The sequence below is a fragment of the Aythya ferina genome (genome assembly GCF_964211825.1).
Source record: "Aythya ferina genome assembly, chromosome: 6".
Classification (NCBI taxonomy): Eukaryota; Metazoa; Chordata; class Aves; order Anseriformes; family Anatidae; genus Aythya; species Aythya ferina.
The window spans coordinates 16,675,243-16,698,434 of NC_140303.1; the positions used below are offsets into that span (position 1 = coordinate 16,675,243).

The 23,192-nt window shown below is 36.4% G+C and overlaps 1 protein-coding gene across 12 annotated transcripts in view; it reads left to right on the forward strand.

The window, feature by feature from the left end:
• The window catches only part of PDE1A (phosphodiesterase 1A), a 253,162-nt gene that overhangs the window by 155,259 nt on the left and 74,711 nt on the right, over positions 1–23,192 (forward strand). Inside the window, exon 1 of one of the 12 annotated variants that reach the window (XM_084524832.1) lies at positions 9,798–9,816. The exons of 10 other annotated variants lie outside the window; for them this stretch is intronic. Coding sequence is in view for 1 of the 2 variants with exons in the window: in XM_084524830.1 (XP_084380956.1) it covers positions 18,976–19,016 (41 nt within the window). In the remaining variant the exon portion in view is untranslated. Of the gene's footprint in view, positions 1–9,797; positions 9,817–18,857; positions 19,017–23,192 lie in introns of those variants that run through there. One more of the 12 variants, XM_084524830.1, reaches the window with a different exon arrangement.

The window sequence follows — 23,192 nt, forward strand, 5'->3', positions numbered from 1 at the left end:
GCCAGTATATTTGTCATCACCAGCCAAGCCAGACATCCTTTAATCATGCTCTTTTATCCCAGATGATTACAAATCCTTCCAAGATCTTATGAGAAAAGTTGCCTGACATCTATGTGGAAGCAATCCAGGAAAATCCTTACAGTGTTGAATGTATTGCACACATCTGTGCCTAGATGGATGGCTTTACCCATCAATGAAGAGTTGTTGGACATGGCCAAATTCCTTTGGCAAGCAACAGATCCTTTACCGCCAGTCTCCAAGAAAGTAGATTGCCATTAGTTTGGGCCTTCATGTGAGCAGTTCTTTACTTGCCTCTGCTGGACTTTCTGCTGTTACAAGCAGTGAGCAAAAAGTCTGAACAGCAGTAGCTTTAATCTCTTTCATATGTAAAAGTCCAACTGTGATTTTTCTATACACTGCAACATAGGATTCCTGGACCCCCTTTACAGACTAATTTCATTAGGGCCTGAGGAAATTTTAAGATCTTAATTAACGATGCTCAGCTTATAAACAGAACATCACTGAAGGCACTTTGTGCTGATTCAGTATTTTCTCACATCCATTGTAACAAGCATCAGTCATTCACCAGTGTTAGAGAGCGTTCTTTAAGGATTACAGTTTTTTACTAAAAAAATAAAAATAAAGCTTTATAATTTAGCCTAAGGATTTTCATATAATGATATCAGTCAGATCTCCACCATCAAGAGGCAATTGGGAACATGCCATCAGAAATATCTTAGGTAGGCTCTCAATCTCTCTGTGCAACAGGTGCTTCAGTCACCTTTAATCATCTCTGTGTCCCATTGCTGAACTCCCTCCAGTATGTCCATGCCTCTGTGTACTTGGGAGCTCAGAACTGGACATAACACTCCAGGTATGTCTCACCATGGCTGTGCAAAGAGGAAGGATCACCTCCAACCTGCTGCCAATGCTTGCTTCTCCTAATGCAGCCTAGAAGGTTGTTGGCCTTCTTTACCATATGGGTACATCACTGCTTGGTGTTTAACTTGTCCACCAGGACTTCCCTTCCCTTCCCTTCCCTTCCCTTCCCTTCCCTTCCCTTCCCTTCCCTTCCCTTCCCTTCCCTTCCCTTCCCTTCCCTTCCCTTCCCTTCCCTTCCCTTCCCTTCCCTTCCCTTCCCTTCCCTTCCCTTCCCTTCCCTTCCCTTCCCTTCCCTTCCCTTCCCTTCCCTTCCCTTCCCTTCCCTTCCCTTCCCTTCCCTTCCCTTCCCTTCCCTTCCCTTCCCTTCCCTTCCCTTCCCTTCCCTTCCCTTCCCTTCCCTTCCCTTCCCTTCCCTTCCCTTCCCTTCCCTTCCCTTCCCTCCCCTCCCCTCCCCTCCCCTCCCCTCCCCTCCCCTCCCCTCCCCTCCCCTCCCCTCCCCTCCCCTCCCCTCCCCTCCCCTCCCCTCCCCTCCCCTCCCCTCCCCTCCCCTCCCCTCCCCTCCCCTCCCCTCCCCTCCCCTCCCCTCCCCTCCCCTCCCCTCCCCTCCCCTCCCCTCCCCTCCCCTCCCCTCCCCTCCCCTCCCCTCCCCTCCCCTCCCCTCCCCTCCCCTCCCCTCCCCTCCCCTCCCCTCCCCTCCCCTCCCCTCCCCTCCCCTCCCCTCCCCTCCCCTCCCCTCCCCTCCCCTCCCCTCCCCTCCCCTCCCCTCCCCTCCCCTCCCCTCCCCTCCCCTCCCCTCCCCTCCCCTCCCCTCCCCTCCCCTCCCCCTCCCCTCCCCTCCCCTCCCCTCCCCTCCCCTCCCCTCCCCTCCCCTCCCCTCCCCTCCCCTCCCCTCCCCTCCCCTCCCCTCCCCTCCCCTCCCCTCCCCTCCCCTCCCCTCCCCTCCCCTCCCCTCCCCTCCCCTCCCCTCCCCTCCCCTCCCCTCCCCTCCCCTCCCCTCCCCTCCCCTCCCCTCCCCTATTTTTTTCCTGTCGAACTGCTTTCTAGCCAGTTGGTCTCTAGTCTGTACTGGTGCAGGGGGATCGATATTCATCCCCAGGTAAAGGTCTTTGCCTTTCCCTGTGATATAAACTTCATGAGATTCATATTTGCCCATTTCTCCAGCTTCTTAAGCTTCCACTGAAGGGCAGCACAACCATCTGGCTTATCAAACACTCCCAATTTTGTATTGTCTGCAGACTTGCTAAGGGTGCTTTCTGTCTGTGATGAATGAAGAAGTTGAACATGTTGGTCTGGGTATTTCTGTAAAGAAGTCCTTCATTACTGCAGTCTCCATATGCAACATGAAAAGTAAAGTTGTATTTCTAACTGACTTAACTACTAATTTTTTGGTGATCAGGTTCTCTGAATGACAGAATCCTGCAAACTGGGTATTCCTAGAAAGAAACTTACTAGGAAACCAGGACTAACCTGATGCTTTTGTATGTAGTGTATGATTTTAATGGCGTATTTAATGAACTTAACTTAACCTATATACCAGTTCCTATGGAAAACTATCCTGATGCTTAATCAAGTATAGTAAAATACTTGGTAGTTTGATATTCACACCAATGGGATAAGACTGCTTCATTATGTCAGTTACCAGATATTAATATCAAAGATACAGATGCATATGAAGTGTTTCTGGCAATGTGATAAACAGCTGTTACAAGGGCTATTAATTACTTTTTTTTTTTTTTGAAAAGACAGAGCATTCAGGTGTTACCAAACCTGTATCTGACCAGACATATTCAAATTACGTCAAGAAAGACCATGTGTGAAACATCAGATCTAAACAGGAACACATTGTGTTTAACATATCTTTTTGCAAAAATGCAAACAACGCTTAGTGGTAAGAATAATTTATCTCTCTTCAGTCCTAAACCTCTGTCTGACAGTATAAAGCACATTGTTGCAGCTTCACAAATCTAGATTTAATTCTCTGTACCTCTAGCTAGGTAAAGGTGTCCATCCACATGCTGTCAAAAGTAGAATGAGCTCTTTGTGTTTTTTGTTTGTTTGTTTTAATTTGTTCAATGTTAATAGTGTAAATTAAGGTTAGGCAAAATTGTTACTTTTCTTTGAAGTGGTCACTAAACTTGGCTACTGTCATGCAGTTTCAGCAACAAGAACTTTATCTCCTTGGAATCTTACAGCAGAGGTTGCCAAAAAGGAGTGTCCATTTCATGCAATTTAAAATTACTCAATGAAGTTTTGGTATTTAAGGCTTCCAGTTAAATATGTTCTTAATTTATAAACTTACAAAATTATAGCTGTAGGAATATAGAGTTTTTTTTTTGTTTTTGTTTTTGTTTTTTTTTTAAGGATAAAAAGGTTAAGGATAAAAAGGCATAAATCTCCAAGACTAAAAATTAAAAGCTAGAAAAAAGCTGGAAAAAAAGTTAGAAATCAATGAATCAGGCTTAGAAAGTGCACTTCATTTTGCGTAAAATGCACTTACTAATTTTTAGCAGTTCTTTCCATATTCTGCTTTGAGAATTTGACTTATGACATTTGGTCCCAACTTTTCTACTGAGCAGTGAGAATGATTAGTAAAGGATTTTTAAAGGTGGGAAACGTGCAAAGGAAAAGCATTCTTTAATACTTTTTGAAAATACTTCCTTAAAATGAAATGTAGAACAATGATTTTCAAGATGCTGAAAAATGTTTTAGAATCTAATACTGACATCAGATATAAGATGCCAGGGAGCAGATACAAGAGAACCAACGGGCTTTTAGAATGAAAACATAGGAACTCTGAGGTTTTAAAACTTTTCTTCAGTCTAGGCAGTTGAAGAAATATTCGCAGGCAGAGCATTACTCAGAGATATTTGATTATAAATGTGTGGATAGCCACATGGTAAAACATGAATTAGGTGTGGGAATAAGTACCCTGTTGGCCATGAGTGAAGAGAATGAACTTACAGGAAAAAAAAAAAAAAAGAAAGCGAAACATTAAATATATTCATATAGAGGGCTTGCTCAGCCCTTGTTTAATCTTAGAGACTTCTAGGATTACCTCAGATAGAGCCATACTCAGAATAACAGAGGAGGCTGACAGGACATTTCTGTGAGGACCTTCTGACTATTGAAATTATTTCCACATTTCCTTTCAAAATAAGCTGTTACACATTACCCCTGAGCAACTCCTACAAAACTTTCTGTCCTTGACAATAAGTAATGGTAGTAAAGCAGCTTTATTAAGAAACCATAGAGACCTTTAGAACATCTTTAGAATGTAAGATTTATGAGTATGTATTGTTGGGAATAATAGATTATTTTTATTGCTATATTTTAATTTGTAACACATCAAGCCATACTTGAAATAAATAATCTCACTTGGAAGTTATGTGTAGAGTTGGTTAGGAAAATGTACGGTCTTTCTTCTCATATACTTTTTTTTTTTTTTCTTTTGAATACCTCTCAAAAAAATAAATACCCCCTTTTTTATTGCCCTTTTTGGGAGAGGCACCTTGAAATATTTTTCTTAGCTATGTCAGAGTCACAATATGGAAATATTTGTGAACTTCTGACCTCAAACAAAATGTGTCTTGATGGGGTAAGTGAATAAGTAAAGAAATGTATAAAAAGTAGTTTCTTATATTTAAGTATCATCTGTTTATCTTTTCCTTGATGGTTTCTTATCCATGAGTTTTAAGTACTCCATAGATGTAATTAAGTAGCTTTTCACTATTCATGGAACATTATGCAAACTAGAATGATTTCTGGCTGTGATTAACTGTGATTAAAGTGGACAGGAAAACCTTGGCTCATTTAAGGGATATACAGACTGCTGTCTCTATTCTGCTTTAGAGACGAGTGCTCTGTCTTCTAGTCAAAACATTTCACAATAAAAATTTAACAGGCTGGAGAGCATTTCCAGAAACAAACTGTTAATCTGAATATGAGCTGGAATAGCACAGAAAAACAAGTCATGAGGAAATGATACTTAAAGGGAAAGGAAAAATATCTTAACTTTAAACAAATTTATATCCCATGAATGCCATTCCTTGAATGGGAGGTCACAGCCAGTGATGCCCCATCTGCTGCCCTAATAGGAACCAAATACTATGACTGAGCTCTGTTCAGAGCTAATGCAGTATTTTTAGCTTGTGCTGTAGTAAGTAGCTACAGTGCCAGGAGATGGGGGAGAGTGAGCGTTTCAGAAGTAGAATAAACTATCACATGTGGACAGGCCTCTGGACAGTAACACAATTCAAGTGGGAAATAAAGACTGTAAAGATAAAAATGTAGTGTAGAAGGAATGGAAATTGCAAAATGCAGTTGGGCTAAAGTTGCCCAACACTTTGGTTATAAATATGTGTTTCATTCACTTATAATCTTCTTAAATATACATGTAAAATTTCCATGCTTGCTCTACCAGGCTGGTTTTATTTTTTATTTTTTAAATCATTTGAAGGTTTTAGCCAAAACCGTACAGACAATTCTGAAGCTAGGCAAAAAATATTGCTTTCCTTTTGAAAAATCATGTTTTACTTTAGAGATGTTGTTGTACCTGAAAGGTGACAGTTTTTTTTTTTTTTTTTTTTGTCATTTGCATTGTAACTTTTACTGACATCATGAGATCTTACCTCAAACTGATAGCAATGACCTTCTACTAAATTTGAGTTTTAATAGACTCAGTATTGGCTTGCTAGGTTTGCTTGCTTGCCCAGACCCCAGGAGATTCTGTCCAACTCAGGAAAGGACTCTGTCTTCACAGGTCCTCTGTGCTGAATAGGATGGTTGGAAATTACAAAGCAGCTATGTGAAGGGACCTTCCAAGACAGTAACATTGTTCTGCAGAGTGCTTTTGTTAGCAGTTTTGGTGTGAGATTCCTGATTCCTGCAGACCTGAAGCTCAAGGGAAAAAATCAAATTTGTCAAAATAATTAAAACTACAGCTGCTATATAAAGCTGAGTAAGAATCTTCACAGTAAAGTAAATCTAAAACATTTACACATCCTGGGTTTTATTTACATTAATGTGAAAAACAAACAAACAAACAAACAAAAAACACAAAACAAGAAGAAAAACAAACAAAAAATTTTTATTTTCATGCCAGCACAATTTCAGCATGTATTCAGGTTATTTTCTTTCTGACAGCTCCATGTACAATACAGTCCAGTTAGTCCAGAAAGAATAAAGCTAAAATGCTGGTTCACATATATATGTATATGTATTTATATATGTATATATATACCTACAACTGAAGTCCTGCCATATGCAGCGTTCATAAAACAGTAGTTACCTGTGTTGCAGAAGCCAACTTTCCTCCCTTTTTCTTTTGTATAAATAGAACAAAGTGAAACATAAAACAGTGCTATTAATTATTTCCACAATCTGTTCTGATCCTGCCAAAAATGATATTATGAAATTTGCTGTTAAAGAGAAATGAAAGAAGGACATTACGTTTATCCAGGGACTTTCACTAAACAATGAAATATCTTGCATTCTCAGAGAGTATATGAGTCAGAAAAATAAGATTAAATACTTGATTTTGCAGTTAATGTTTGTTTTAGTTATGGTCATTTTTCTGTCTCTTGTGACTGAAAAAAAAAACAATCACAAAAAAAAAGACCACCAAAAAAACAACAAAAAAAAAAAAACCCTGCTGATATCTGTTTTATTATGAGAAAGCAGTACCATCATCAAAGGAACAAAAGTGCATGAACAGTGTCATTGCTTGGCAAAGCTACTTAGTATCCTACCCCCACTGCATGGGTAATTCTTGGTATGATGTGGCCATCTAAGTTTTCTCAGATGAGAAGGTTTATAGCATGTAGGGAGCAAAAAGCTCATGGGAAAATTCCTTTTGTAACCTTTTCTCTCTTATTATTCTTGACCGTTAGCTCTCTATTCTCATCTGTGCAAAATGTGTCTGCCATAGTACAACTGTTAATTACCCATTTGCTGTCTTGACACAAAAGAATAAAATTATTTATAAAATTACTTCAATACAGTTTCTGACTGATGAAAAAAGGAAACTTGGATTTCTTCTTAAGAAAATCTAATAATAGAAAAGGAATATGAACTTAAGACATTATAGTTCTGGAATATGAGGATTCTTCTCTGTCTGGTAGAACTGGTGATCAGCCTAGTTTGTTCAGATCATGTTGCTTTTTCAATGTTTACAAATTATTTAATTTTCCTTCCTTCCAGTAAAATAATATTAAACCACATATTATAAAAAGGTTTTGATAGACTGATGTATATCATTTCATGAAATTGCATATTTTATAGAGGAATCACAAAGCTTTTGCAGCCTGGACTATTCCTCACCATCTTTATATTGAGTTTGTTATTCAGATTTTAGAGTGCCTAGAATATTTTAGGATTCTGATATGTTCTGAAAAAGGGGTACAAAACATTAATTTTGTACATTCAAAGAAGCATTTTAGTAGAATTATCATTTCATTAAAATCTGCTGATTGCTGAGATACCCTTCAAGGAATATCAAGGGAAAAAGAAGAATGAACTGTTGTGGGGTGTGAGCTGTCCACTGTCTCTAAATCATATTTTTGCTGAGGTTGTGACCTAAAAATTGATTGTCCTGAAAAAGTGACTGAGACTCTATTTGTTGCTTCCTTTTCTGTCTTAAGCATGGAGGAAATGCTCAATGATCAGTTTGTTATTGAGGTCTTCCCTGCAAGCAATGATTGTGTCCAAAGTTGCAATCAAGAAATAATATAAGGACTACCTTTCACTACTTTGTAAACAAAACTACATTAAAAAATGCAAAAAGTTAATATTTTCTGACCTAAAATGTTTTCTGAAGACTGGCATTCTTCTACCTTTGTTGTTTTAATATTTACACTAATATTTACTTGTGGAAGGGTGAAAGATTGCAAAGAGTTCCTATAACATTACCAGCATACCTGTAGTGCTGTGCAAAATGCTTCAAAGAAATATGGGCAATAACTCTGTTTGATCATTAGGGCATGCACAGGTAAGAAAATAGTTGCATGGGAAACTGTAGTAAGTAGTGATTTTCCATGCTGGGCCTGTCAACAGTTTTGAAATTTTCCCAGGGTAGTGGAGAAAGATAAAAAAAAAAAATAGATAAAAAGGTAGATTTACGTGTAGATTTACTAATGCTCCAAAACACCATCTGCATATGTCATTGTTACTTGGTTAGGTACTGCATATATTAAAATAGACTTGTTATGGGGAAATCAGCACTACAAGCTGGTTTTGATACTTTTTTTCCTTCCACAAATCATGTTAACTTATTTGTGGAAATTGTTACTTTGATCTCACTGATTTTTATCAGCTTTCTGTTTATCTTTTAAGCCCTTATTGCTTTGCTTAATTAAAATTCTGTATGCTCTGTTAATATTGGTTTTCTTCCTTATAGTTTAGCTATTCACCAACTTCTTGTTTGCCACAACTTTGTCTATTATATTTCTCAGTTGCCTTTTTTTTTTCCCCCAGATAGAGAGGCTTAATAACTAATCTAAGTTACAGCATGCACAGAGGCAGTCTTGCATGCGAGTACATCTCAGTGCTCTAATATTTAATTAAACCATGTTTCTACAAATATAGGTATAGAAAAGAAATATGTCAAGATTAGCACTGAAAATATCCACTGTCAAGGTTTTCCTCTACTGAGATCACAAAGACTGCTCAGTTAATGTAGTGTTTTCTCATTCTGACGCTGGGCATGACCTTATGCAGTAGGCCTTTCCAAGAGTGCATTTCCTTTCAAGATATGTTTTCTGACTGCATCTAAACTTGTCAGTGTCTTCTTGCTGAGTCTTTGTGTAAAGGAGAACTAAAGGAAAAACCACAGTAATTTGGGCCTGTTGCTGGAAGTAAACAGACTTACATGGATATATACAAGTTGTTGTAATGGACAAAGGTGAAGATGATTAGTATCAGACCAGTTGGCCCAAAAGTCAGAAACAGCCCCCAGCTTCTTTAGTTTGTGCTGTCATATGAATTTAAAAGGAACATAATTCCCAATAAGAAAAAAATGGTTTGATCCCAGTAGTCATGGGACCTTTGTTGTATACGCAAACAATAATTCCTAGGATGCTGAGTGAGTTTCATACCATCTGCAGGCCATTGTGTGTTCAGAGAAATGTGGTCTGTGCTGCTGCAGGGATAGCTTTGGTAAGAAACAGGCCATTTTATCTACCATTGAGATTGGCTCTGCAGTATTATTTAAAGTAAAATTTCCCGCTACACCTAAACTACACTGACATCTTCCCTGTTGCACATTTCCTTCCCTGCATTGCACAGCAGGATGTAACAGTGGCCAAGGGTTGAGTCTGTTTGGGCAGGTGAGCTGGGGGGAGGCAGGTCTCTCCTTTGTTTACCAGGGTTGCAGTCAGTTTTTTCATTTTCATCACTGACTCACCTTGCAACCACCATGCCAGGTCCCTTCTGGAGCAACTAGGAGTGTGTGGACAGACAAGAACGGAGTATGATATCAATCACTTTTAATACCATTTGGTGTAATAAGCATTTAGGTATGGCAGAACAGATAGAAGATTGTTCTATGTAAAGCAATGATGCAAAATTTAGCCCTGGTATAGCAGATTCACTGTTATGGTCAATAATTCACATAGAAACATTGTACTGTTAATAGCAAAGGCTATAATATACTAATCTCACGGATGATTCCCTGTAGGTATGCTTTATCACTTCTGCATCAGTAATGTGCATTTAAATAATGTATTTAATTATGTCGACGTCACAGAATATAATGCCAATTGGCAGTGAAATTAGGGCCAGTAGTAGGCCTATTGCCATTTAAATTCTACTTTCATCCCTAAATGACAGTCTGAGTTTATGCTGCCTTTTGCAGAGAGGTGCACCTTGTACTGCCAAAGAAATCCAGAAGATGAACTCAACATTGCTTAGCTGTTCAGGGGACGTGACCCTGTAACAGAGGTATCACAGAATACTTGTTCACAATATAGCCTATTCCCCTCTGGTTCCATTACTGCATGTTTTTTTTAGCTGAAGAAAGTTTGCATAGTGTGTTGGAAATATAAACAGAACTGTAAAAGCCACAAGGCATCCTTAACAACAGTGCCATCAAACCTTCTGTTTCACAACTAAGTATCATGTTTTCCTTGGATTTATTAGCACTTTCTCACTGTTACTTTTTCCATCAGCAATAGTATCTCAGAATGTCAGAATTCATTAGAACAGTTTTAAAAGGTACAAAATTACTGCATTGCAACAACTCTCTGCCTTCTAATTGTCTACAGAATGAAAAGCTCTTTATTAAACTTTTTTTTCTTTTCTTTTTTTTTCTTTTTTTTTTTTTTTTGATGATAGTTACTGAATATTGCTTCAAATATTTTGCCAGTTCAGATTTGTTTCTCAGACAAACAGGAGGTTTTTATAACTAACCCTGTTTCAACCACCTAATTTTGGAAAGCAAAATGTTTCCATGTTACAAAGATTAGCGAGTAAATGAATGTTCACTTTCATTTCTTTGTGACATAAATAACAGCAGAACAACTCTGCTCCAGGCATTTTTTGGTTTTCTCATTTGAGGCACACAAGGTAAGTTTATTTCTTAGCAGTTAACTCAAAGACTAAACTGGGAAAGTATGGTCTGCAAGGGTGTATCAATAAACTATGCAACTTGTTAAAACTTTTGTAATTGGGATAATCATTATGTTTATTGGCACATTAGTACACAGTGTACTGCTTAGTTCATTACAGCTAACTTCTAGTTACTGCTCTGCTGACAGTTACACCTGTGCATTCTCGCTGACGTCAGTCGGGTTTATATGAAAGTTAAACAAGAGCAGTAATTGGCACTAAACATAAAATGTTCTGTTTGTAAAGAAAACAATGTGTGCAGAAAGGAATGAGTATCAAGAGGCTTTAAAAAGTTTTGGCATATTATTAAGAGGAAATATTTAACAGGATGGTTAAACTTTAAACTAAAAATATTTTCCCATTGCCTTTATTAAAAATATCTCTTTAGGTTGCAAATGAGAAAAAGACACCTATAGACCAACTGTAGTCTCCGTGACAACAAATTAAACTCACAAAACATGGAACAGTAATACTTGGCATCAAAGTTATTTTACAAGCTAGTACAGCATATCAGCAGGACATATGCTATCCCACTTCACCAAAAGTCTTACATTTTTGTTCTGTCTTAATAAATGAGCAAAACATTGCACACAACAAACATGAAATCAGGCTCTGCCCTATGTTTTGGTTGAATTGTTTTTGTGAGTTTCATTGGAATAACTGAAGAAAAATATTTCAAAGTCAGGTCTTTTCTTGGGAAGTGTGACAATCTCAAATTTTTGCTAATATTTATGAAAACTGAGATAGATAACTTTCTTGACTCTGCAGTTGTGAAGGTTATGCATATCTTCACAGACTTATGGAAAGCAGAAATGGCAATGACCTATGGCTGCATCAAGTCATGCAGCCATATCTTTTGCCAGTGCAAAAATAGTCCCCAAAATACATTGAGTGTTATTGTCTAGTCTAGTTTTAAAAGTTTAAGACTATGTAGATTCCATTGTTTCCCTTGGGAGTCCAGTTTGTTTCACTGCCAGGAAGCTTTCCTGATATTCAGTCTCAGTTTTTCCATGTTTAATTTCAGGCTATTAATATGAGAGCTCATACTGAATAACTATTCTACTTTTTGTTTATGATCTCAAAATATTTCTAGATGCTGTCAGTCAAGTCACATGTGAACCAATCTATACTTAATTATTTTTAACTTTCCTCTCTAACTGACCCTTTCAATCTCCCGGCAAATACTCTCTGAGTAGTTTCTATTTTCAATAGATTTGCTTGGCTATAGGAAAACTTAATTTCAGTTTTTCTTATAGAAGTCATATGATAATAAATCCCTCTTTCTTTTCTATGATGTATTTAAACTTCTCTGAATTACAGGCACTTTTTAGTGACATCCTAGCATGAATAGTTGGTCCCATTACATTTATCTCAGCAATGCTTATTTTTACCTCTCTTTGAACTAGATATCAAAATACATTCTCTTGCATTTTGCATAGCCTCCAATACTATGAGATTGTTTTCATAATGTTGTTTTCTGTACATTTGCAATTATTTTTAAATCCTCTTTGTTCTCACCTGGCTTGAAATCAGACAATTTAATTTTGCCATTATTAAATCATAAGGAAAAAAAGAAAAAAAGTTTTCAGTCTCAGATATTAGCAAAGCTACATCTCATCTGGATGTTATTTTGTTTATCATTTTCTTGAGAATTTTTAATTCTCAAAGCTACCTTCCTTTGCGAGCCAATTTGCATTACATTTCCAAGTATTCTAGGGTCCAAATCTTTCTGGATATCCAGTTATGTATGTTCTACTCTAGTCACTTGTACTGCTTCATAAACAAAGCAATTGAGATTACTTGGTTCAGTCTTTATTAAACCTAAAACACTAAATTGTTCATGGTTTCATAATTCCCCAGTTAATCACCATGCTATTCTCTTAAAGTATGTTCTGAATTACTGGGGAGCTACAAATTCAGATATCTGGTTGATAGCTGCCATCATCATGATTTAATTCTTTCTGTTCTAACATTTGCTTTTCACAGGTTTCCAGTGATTTTTTTTTCCTAATTCCTTCTAGATAGGCATATCTAGATATGCATGAATTGATTTCCTATGTAAATCTGTTCATGATGATTACTGTGTTTAAAAAGAAAGAAAGTCTGAAGATCTTGACAGTAGGCAGTACTCCAAATATGGAGAGTGACTTCAATCATCAGCACGTTCTAAATGTAGAGATGGACTTAAGGAACTATTTGGATACATCTATTTGTATCCTGGCAGATTCATGTTAATCAGCAAATTTAAGACCTTGCTTAATAGCTACTTTTAGAACATCATCTCAATGCCTAGAAGAAACTTTTAAAGTCTGCCCTTCAGAGCACACAGAGGAGTTAATTATCCCAACACTAGAGTAGTTCAGGCAGACATGCTGTGGGATTCATCATCTTCATAGTCCTCGGACCAACTGTGCCTAAGTGAATGAACTAAGGGTTTTATGTGAATCCCTGTCTAAAGTCTTTGAACAGTTCTTACTACACATGTAAACATTTATCTCACTCCTTAGTCAATTATTCCTTCCTGCCCTGCCCTTTGCACTAAATTCTATTAAATTCTTTCTTTTCCTCCACATTCTTTCCTCATATTGAAATATAATATTGATGGTTTCTAATTAACTATTAAATCCTGTGTATATCTTCTACTATAATCAGAAAGTTTGTTCCAGTCTCCTGTGTTCTCCCATTCCCATTGATTTCACTCCTTTTCATTTGATTTTTTTTTTCACCCATGTATATACTAAGTCTATATTTATTCATTTAGATCCCTCTATATCCTAATTTTCTTCACAAGTAACAGTACTGGATTCTGGTTCTCATTTTCAATAGCTAGAATTCTTATGAAGTATTGTGATTCTGATTCAGATCTTTCCAAAGAGATTTATTTTGACTCAATAGTGCCACTATTCCTCTTGGAAGCAGAAAAAGTACCCTTTGACTTGATTGGATTCATCTGCCTGAAAGTGCATGGAGCTGAAGGATTCCCTGAGCAGGGAATGCTTAGGACAACAGTCCTAAAGATGTCATCCTAGAATGACCATATGGACAACAAAATAATTTATTTAAGATGGTAGCTGAAAACTAAATAACAAGAAACAATCTTGGGAATAAAGGTTGTGGCTAAATGAAAGGCAGACTTATACCAGCAACTATGTTTTTATGGAAAAGTTGTTCTTGACACACACAGGACAAAAGAAGATAAAAGCTTCATTGATTTGTGCTTTATGGTGCAACAGCATTTGCTTAATTATGTTGTTGAATATTTTCTTTTTTATTTCTACACAAGAAATAGCCAAGGTTTTTTAACACAATGCTACACTACTTTCCAGAAGTTTTGAAAACAGTAAAAAGCAGATGTCCAGGGAAGACAATGAGAGTGCAAGTAGTGCACAGTGACATTGGATAATCTCCCAGACTTCAGCCATATGGGGATCAAGGACTCCCTAACACAGATAAAAGCTTCTTTTGTTAGGAGTCCTCTAACTCACTTATCCTAAGAAAGAACTTTACATCTTCTGGTAGGAATCCATTTGCATGATGCAATGAGTTTTATTCCTTTCTCCAAAGGCTAACTATTCAAAACCAAACCAAACCAAACAAAACCAAACCAAGCCAACCAACCAACCAGGCAAACAAACAAAAAAACACAAACAAAATGAACCAACCAAACAAACCAACCTCATGAATGTATTATGCACATTACTCTAGTCTGTAAATAAACCCTTTTGAAGACTTATAAATGTGATCCTGGGTTAAAAAGAGCAAGGATTTTGCAGCTGCATACAGTGCCAACAGGATTTCAAGTTGTGTATTATGAATATATTAAAAATTACCAGGAGTAAGAAGTGAAATGATCAAGAAACAGAAATGTCATTGCCATGACCTTTTATTAGTAAATGATTAATGATTCTGTACAAAACATACCATTATACTGAAGGACTCCTTGCCAAACAACGCTGTGGATACCACAAGTTTATGTGATTGCAGGATGAGACTGAAAAGCTTCATAGAAGGTAGATAGTATATTTCTAGATATATAGAAACTGTCTCTGTGTCAGGGAATCCTTGATCCCCATATGGCTGAAGTCTGGGAGATTATCCAATGTCACTGTGCACTACTTGCACTCTCATTGTCTTCCCTGGACATCTGCTTTTTACTGTTTTCAAAACTTCTGGAAAGTAGTGTAGCATTGTGTTAAAAAACCTTGGCTATTTCTTGTGTAGAAATAAAAAAGAAAATATTCAACAACATAATTAAGCAAATGCTGTTGCACCATAAAGCACAAATCAATGAAGTTGAAACATTAAAGTTTTTGAAATAAAACCTCCAAAATTATTGTGTAAAAAGACTGGAAGAATTTTAAATATTTCATAATCTGCATATAGTTTCCCTCAAATTCAGAATAATCCATTCTAATATAGTGTGGTTACAACATAGTATTTTTCAAGTTCAAAAGGGGATTTAAAATCAATCACCATTGATTTTTATTGGGTAGCTCTCAAAATTAAGGCCCTAATGTGTCAAGCAACTTATTTTTGTTTGTCATTTTATTTGGGGATATAGTGAGAGAGCACAGAGGTATAATTTTGGTGTGCAAAGGAATTGGCAGTGAAAAAAGATTTTCTGCAGAGATCTCATGATGTGCCATCAGGTACATACTTTTGTCTTCCAGCCATGGCTTTGCAGCCTGCAGTCCACAGATCCAGTGGTCCTGTGCTCTGCCTCAGGAGGACCATAAAGTAACCAAGAAATCTGCTTGACATCTCTACGTAAAAACTACCAGGGGGAAGCAGATTGGAAAAATTTGATGATCATTGCTTAGCTTGACCAAGAGCAGCTGTACAATTTTATGCAAGTCATCAGAACAGGTAAGCTCAGCTATCTGTTCTGACATTCAAATCTATGAAGTTTGAACATGGAAGTAGCTGACTGCAGTGGACTGGTCATGACACATGCTTAACTAGCCTGCTGATTGAAGGACTAATTCTTTCTTTTGTTTGCTGAAAACTGACCCAATTTACACATCAGAAAAAACAGTTATGAATTCAAGTTGTACATTTGGCAATCAAACATTTGAACTCCTCTATGAAGCAACATGGACCTCTGACAGAGCAGGTCATAAAATGTGTTTATCATATGATCATATTGAATAAGAGGAAATAAGGCAAGGGGGATCTGCTTGTAAGTATTTCAGATGTTCCTCCTAAGGCGTGTGGGAGTCTTCTGATAGTTTTGAGAAACTACTTCTTCCACTAGTGGCTTTGTAGGCATCTACCATTGCCAGTGGGTGGAGTTTCCTCCATCTGCACAGCAGATGAGAATTTAGGACAAGCAGTCATCACAGGAGTTCTTAAATGAGCTGAGAAATACCATATCTTAGGTAAAAAAACCTTTTCAAGATCTTGTGAAATCAGATACGTATTTCAGTTTGGTTCTGTGGAGTTTATTTATAGATGGGGAAAAGATTTGATTGCAATAAATTTTGGAGACTTTTCAAAGGAAAATTTTAGCTAAATAATCAGAGTTTCTTCGTTAGTACCTTTGAGTGGGGTTCCTATTGTTGACATGTACATACTAAAATCCAAGTAAATATTTTTTAAAATATGTTTTGAGAATGTTTTTAAAGCGAGTACTAAATAATTGTAAATACTGTAGATATTGTACATGGAAAGCACCATCCATTCATTTACTGATGTAGAGCTGTTTGTCCTGTTTAACAGCAAACAGGTTCTTCCTTTCCCAGAAGTTTTGTAACATCATGTGGCCTCTGTCTCAGTGGCTTTCAAAGCAATTTTATTTCTGCATAACATCTTATGTTGTGAAAGTAAATCTTGGCATTGATACATCTCTGAACATCTAGAAAGCAACCCAAGATATGGCAACCTGCTTAAGTATTTGATAAGCAAAATAGAATAACTGTGCTCTAATACTGCTCTTTGCTAAGTGGTGGGAATTCAATCATTACGTAACAGAAATTTAAAAAGGAAAATTAAACAATAATAGGATATCTACTATTTAATGATACTGAAGTGTTTATCTCATCCTCTGCAAAACTTAGGAAAAAAAAAAAGTTAAAGCAATAACGTGTTTTTAAGCATACCAATTATAAAATGATTTGCAGATTAAAAATTGTGTTATCCTTGCTTATTTTACTAGTGAAAAAGTCAGAACTGAGTTACATAGTGAAACACCCCTTGAAAACAAGGATGGTCTCTAGTCTCTAGACCTGTATTTGCAAATATATTTGAATAAGCACAGCTCTCATGAGTGTAATTTGAATTTTGCTATCCTGTAGAGTTATCATTAGCTCCATAAATTTGTTGAGAACTGAAGTACCACTTCATGAGAATTTTGAACTTGATGCAACTGCAAATCAATACTATTTTTGTCAGACTGATTATGGTTCCTGGCACTCTAGAATCATCTGTCTTTAATTTAAAAATAAGAAAATAAAATAAGGGTAATTTTTATATAGTGAAAGACTGACTTCATAGGTTTATGATGGATCAATCACTATATGTGGCTTACGTATTTTATTTTTCAGTACTATAGATTTATTGAACGAAAAATGTATTAGCATTCCTTATGAGATTATGGCCTTGTGCATTTGATAGCCTTCAAATTTCTTTGCGTCAAATAATAAATTTGTCCAATTTGGATTACCTGAGATACTGCATTTTAAAGAACAGAAAGAACATTAATAAGCAAAGTCAAAGAAACAAATGACTTTTTTTTTTAATGCAACTTTCTATGTTCATTGATACTTGATTTCATTACAATAAATTTACATTAATAACACTTTTTTTTTTTTTTTTTTTTGGGGGGGGGGGTGTGTGTGTGCAGAAGTTATTATAATCAAGAACCTTACTCTAAATTTCAGTCTTCTCTCTTTCTCTTCATAGTTAATACTGTAAGGTCTTCAGTGAATAAGTGACTTAACTGGAAATATTATAGATCCACTGTTATGCAGCAGTTACATTATGTCCTGATGATTTTCCTTTAGCTTAGGGATAAAATATAGTCTGGTCTCATAGCTAAGTGTGCTTTTATAAGGACATTGGACCTATGGAGCTCCCATCCAGCCTGTGATTCTCAGTCCTTTATACTTTAATGAGTGCTGAGAATAACTTGTAAAGAGCCTGTAGTAGACAAATTTTACCAAAAAGTCATCTCTACACATTGTGGAGTTAGCAGAAATGAACTTAAGTTTGATGCATGGTCTTCAAAATGGGGAAAGAGAATTATTGTGATCTTGCAATTATATTAATGTCAGCAACCCTGTCCAGACCTCTAACAGTGAAATCTAAAAACAACTGAAGTCCAACTTTATAACCACTTTTCTGTTATGAAGCTGTATCTGAGTTTTGATGATGCTGTCACTTGGGTGCACCAGCTACAACAGGAGCAAAATAGTGTCTTACTAGTTCACTCAGTAGAGCTAGAACTCATCAGAACTCACTAGTTCTGATGCCTTGTGAGTAGATAAAATAGTAGGAAAAAAAACTTTTTGTAGAAGATCCGTCCTCCCATTCCCACTCATCCTTTCAGTTTCTGAAGACTTCAGAGTCACAAAGTTTTAAACCAGCAAACTGTCTTGTAGAGGACTGTGAAAAGGATCTGCTATGTTGAAAATGGAAGAAAAGACTTTGTCCTCTGAGGCACAGTAGTAACCAGCATGTTTTCTGGGTTTTACAGTATATTTCTGTGTATTTCAGAGATCTATACCCTTCTAGTTTTAAGTTTGCAGGCTTATATCTTCTATCTCAAGCCTGAAAGGCTAAAAATACTCTGGACACAACTACTCATGTCCAACAGAATGAAATAGGTTTGGCACAATCAATTCCTCTGAAAACACTTTTTTTTTTTTTTTTTTTTTTTTTTTTTCTGGACAGTAACATGACCAGAGAACAGAGATAACTTATCAGAGCATGGCAAAAATGTGGTTGAAAAACAGGAATGTAAACACTAGTACTGTAATATGTAGGAAACGTTTTAAGCTTTATGTAAGAAGGTTTGGATAGGGAGTTTTCAGTAGTCAGTGATTGTAGTGTCTTGAGTTCTGGGCAATGTAGCTAACTCCCTGCTAGTGTTATTTATTATTTATTTATTTATTTATTTTCAGCGTACAGGAGAAACACATGGCACAGAGTGGCAAAGAATAAGCCTGTGAGCCAAGAGAATTGTGTCATATTTCCCATGACCCTTGGCACCTAGCTTCTCATGTTCCTCAGTATCCCTATTTGTAGAACAGATAAAAATTTGGTGTGTAACTCTCAACTTGTTTATAAAATGCCACAATATCCTTGGATAGAAAGTGCTATGAAAATATAAACTATTCTACCAAATAAAGCCTCACATTACAAGCCTCTTTCTCTTTGAAAAGGAAAATAGATTCAGAAAGCTTAGAGAGTCTACTGGCTATAGTCGTACAGTATAAAAGCTCTTAACCATGTATTTATTAGAGAATATGAAGAACCACCCACTACTACATTTATATGGATTGCTTCCTTTTGCTCAAGACTGAATATAGAAAGCAGTAAGTATGTATTGTTGAAATTTTGAGAAGTGAGCAAAACCTCTTTCTTTAACTATGAATAGTAAATTAGTAGGACTCTGTAAAATTTTTAGTGACACTTTTAATTGAAGTGGGAGTAAATTGAAATGGTTTTACAGGTTTTATTGACAGTAGGTCAACCCTTTCCCTAGCTGGCATAGTTAGGGTGATGGCAGAGCAGAATATGCAGGTTGTAAAAGAAGATTTCATTGCGGATTCTTTTACTTATTCAAAGTGATCAAATGTGAGAAATGGACTGCAGATTTCTTCTGAAAGCAATTCTTTCAATTAATTAAATGATTAATAGATTTATATTTTTTTTATAAGAGATTGCTCCAAAATGGTTTATTTAACATAGCCTATGTTTTCTATGTGACAATGTGGTGTTGATGTTTTTTATTTTCTTAAACATTCTTTCAAATCAGAAATTATTTTTGATTTTTGAAAATTCAAAAGTCAGATTTGACTAAGTGCTAAGTAACTTAAAATCACTAAATTACTTTTGAAAGTTAAAACCAAGCACAAAGCGTGTTTATTTATTTTATTTGAAAATCATTAAGTCAGATTCACAGTTTTAGTAGCACAATCTATCCTTGTTAGAAAGGATAAAAGTTACAGGATTAGGTGTTATTTTATACTTTAAAGCTCAGACTGAGACAAAATTTTAAACTATTGGCATCTGGACATGATGCATCTCCTGATTTAAAGAGGACTAAGCTAGTTAGATAAACATTACATGATAAGAAAATGAGAAAGAGGAAAATTTCCTTTGCACTGAATGTCCTTGCTTAGCTACTACAAGATATGAACAATAGAGTTTTTTCCTCTTGTTATCAACACCTTTTTTAAAATTTTTATTTTATATATATATATATATATATATATATATATATATATATATATAACCTTCTTGTGAAACTATTCTGGCTGGGGAATGTACAGGGCATGAATGTCCCTGACCTTGAAGGGAATTCCTCTAGTGGGACTCTGAGACATCAACACTTTCAGACGTTTGCAGCTGCCCTGTCCCTGTGTGTACTTCAGCTGTTTCCTAGACAATCCAACAAACTCAATCACAGTAAATGAGTAAGTGCATTCTTTCTCATCAGAAAGAATATAAAAAGTGGCAGTGCAGTTCACTATTAATTGAACAGTGGCTGTTATTTCTGTGTCAGGAAATAGCAGGATGAGACTGATCTTCTCAGGTTTTCCATATAAAATAGTCAGGAAAGTTCCGGGGGCTGGGAACTTCCATCCAGTTTTACCTCTATTAAACTCCTCTGCTGATACACTATTTCTTCTTTTCTTTTACTTCTATTTCTTTTGGTATGACATTGTTATGACTTAATGTCAGTAATGCCAGTAGCAGCAAAAACATAAGCAAAACTATAATAAAGTGAACATGCAAGACTGATGGGCCCTAACAAAGAAAAAGTGGAACACTGAATTTATTTTGGGCTTTTGAACAAAGAGACCTCTAAAATATTTTGTGCAATTGAAGGTATGGTCTTTCAGCTGACAAATGACTAACAGAAATGTATTCAGAGAGACATTGCTATGGAGGATCTTCTTCAGAGGTCACTAAGGGGCTAAGCTGCCTTTACGTAGTTATTGCCTTAGCCTTTGGTGCTAAGGAAGAATCACAAGTGAAGAGACGAATATTCTCCCAACCTTCAGCCCTGCTCTTCCTTTCAGCTGACAGTCTGTGAGACATGGTTCATATGGTGCACAAAGAAAACATATTGTTCTATGTCGTTTCTTATGTTTACACAAAACATACAGTCTTTTTCAAAATCAGTTTGACTATAGGAATTAATAGACAAATTTAGATAAAGCCAGTTGCTTGGAATAACTTTGGAATCTCTTAAAATTAGTATTATAGGGCATGGGTTTCTGGGAAGGTTTTATTTTAGTCTCCAGTGACGTGATATGGTATGCTGTGCAATTCTGTAGCAAAATCGCTGGCACTATTTGAAAAGTACAGTTTAGTAGTATTTTCCATTGTTCACAAACAAGGCTTTCTAATTTAACAAATAGTACTTTCCTTCGGAAAACTGTAAATACTACAATTATAGATTTGCAGCAGAGCCAATTCAAGTCTTCTCAGAAGCACAGGCTAAACTTAATTTTGTCTTGGGACAAAATTAATTTTGTCTTAATTTTGCCTCAGGACACCAGTTTTCAGGTCTCTACTGTGCAGCTACCCCAAATGCTATGCTGCCTGGGGCTGGTGGCATTGCTGACATCTTTAATTGGCAAGGAAGTGTGAGAGAGCCAGTGACATCCTAAAAGAGCAGAAACAAGCCAATATTTTGCTCTCTCTTTATATGATCCTTTATATGTTTAGATGGCTTCCTAAAAATAAAGCAAGCAATCTAAAGAAAGTGTTTCTAATACAACTTTTTAAATGTCTTTTTAGGAAACAACTTCTGTACAGCAATAGTAACGCCATAGGCCAAAACCAAAGTCAAATAACTTCTATCAGCTGGAAGCTCTCTACAGCAGCATAAGAAGGTTGCCTCCTGCTCTTTAGTGTTGGGTGAACAGTGGGAAAAGAACAGAATTACTGTGTTCTGAGGGTCTGAAAAAAACAAATAATGCCTCAATTGAAACACGTAAAGCTACTGAATTAATTCCTTGCATGCATGACACAGAAGTAGTTAATAGCCCAAACACATTTATTTTGTAGTTTGTAATAGATAAATTGGCATTGCATTAACAAAAGTTTTCTTTAGAAAAAAGATACCAAAAGTTTATGTATAAGATTGTTGGGTTCAGCGGCCATGAATACATTCACAACTGCATGATTGTATACACATCTATATGTGTATACACATGTATATGTGTATATGTATGTATATGATTGTATTTCTAATGGTTTTCAAAATCTCATGAAATTAAAAATTTGTAAATATTATTAATAACCCTTTTAGGAATGATATTTGCCATGATTGTGGCAAATATAAAAGGCTGTTGAGATGTCTGTAAATTCTACAGAGAGAAAGCACCCACGAAAATACATTTTACTGCTTTAATAAATTCCTCTTATTGAACTGTGGTACAAAGTATTGTGCATAAATTGTATTTGATAATTTTGTGTAGATGAAACAGTGAAGCCTGGGAGAGATAAGATATGAACTCCCTGCAGTCCTAGTTAGAGGGGGAATGTGTAAAATGCAGCTTCAGTAAATCCAGCGAGGACATTCTGGCAATTGTCCACTTAGTTGATCATTCAAATTGCTTTTTGTCAGCTACTGATACCTCTTTTCTGACTGTTAGCTCAACATAAAAATATATGAGCTAATATATGGACTTCAATGTCCAGTATCCATCCTATTCACACATTTTAAAAATCTTTGAAAATATTCTTATTCTGTAAGGATAAAGTTTTGGATCTTTCATACAATCATAAAACCTAGAAAGTGACTGAACATGATGAAAAAAAAATATATATTTATACATATAAGCAGGTGAGCTGTCTTTCAAGAAACTATCATTTTACATGGCCTTTTATTATTGGCTCATTTCATCATAACTGGTGCTTTAAGCAAGTTCATCTTTCAGTTCTTTTCTTATTCTCACATTAAAATATCTGGAGGAATTTTCAGGTCAAACGAGCAGCCCTCATGTGAAGTCCAGGTAGCAGCCTGCATTCCGCTGTTGCTGGTGGAAGCAGTGGTGTGAGTCTGTTCCTCAGGGGCAGGCACAGTCTCACAGAGATGACTGAAAAAAAATCTCAGCCAGTCTCTCCCCAGGGAACCGCAGTGTGTGTCCTCAGTCCAAAGGGACGATGGGGCTGAGAAGAGTTAGTACTGGGAGACAGGAAGGGGGAGGAGGGAGATGCTTACACTGGAACACTCGCATGTTCCCTGGGTAACCGGGTAGTCAGACCAAGAAACTAATAAATCGGATTAAGAGTGTGGAACCCAAGCTTGGACTACAGATCACAGTTCATCTCAAAAGAGAACAACAAAAAAAAATCATACATTTTATCAGATGGCTTTTGTTCCCACTTATGTTATGGTCTATACATTATTTATTCAGGAGTGGAGGTAGCTGTAATCTGTGTTCCTTTACTACCACGTTGGTGGTGCAAAAATATTTAGATGCAACAATCTCCATTACTTTCCTATGTGTGGTGCTCTGGGGTCATGCCTG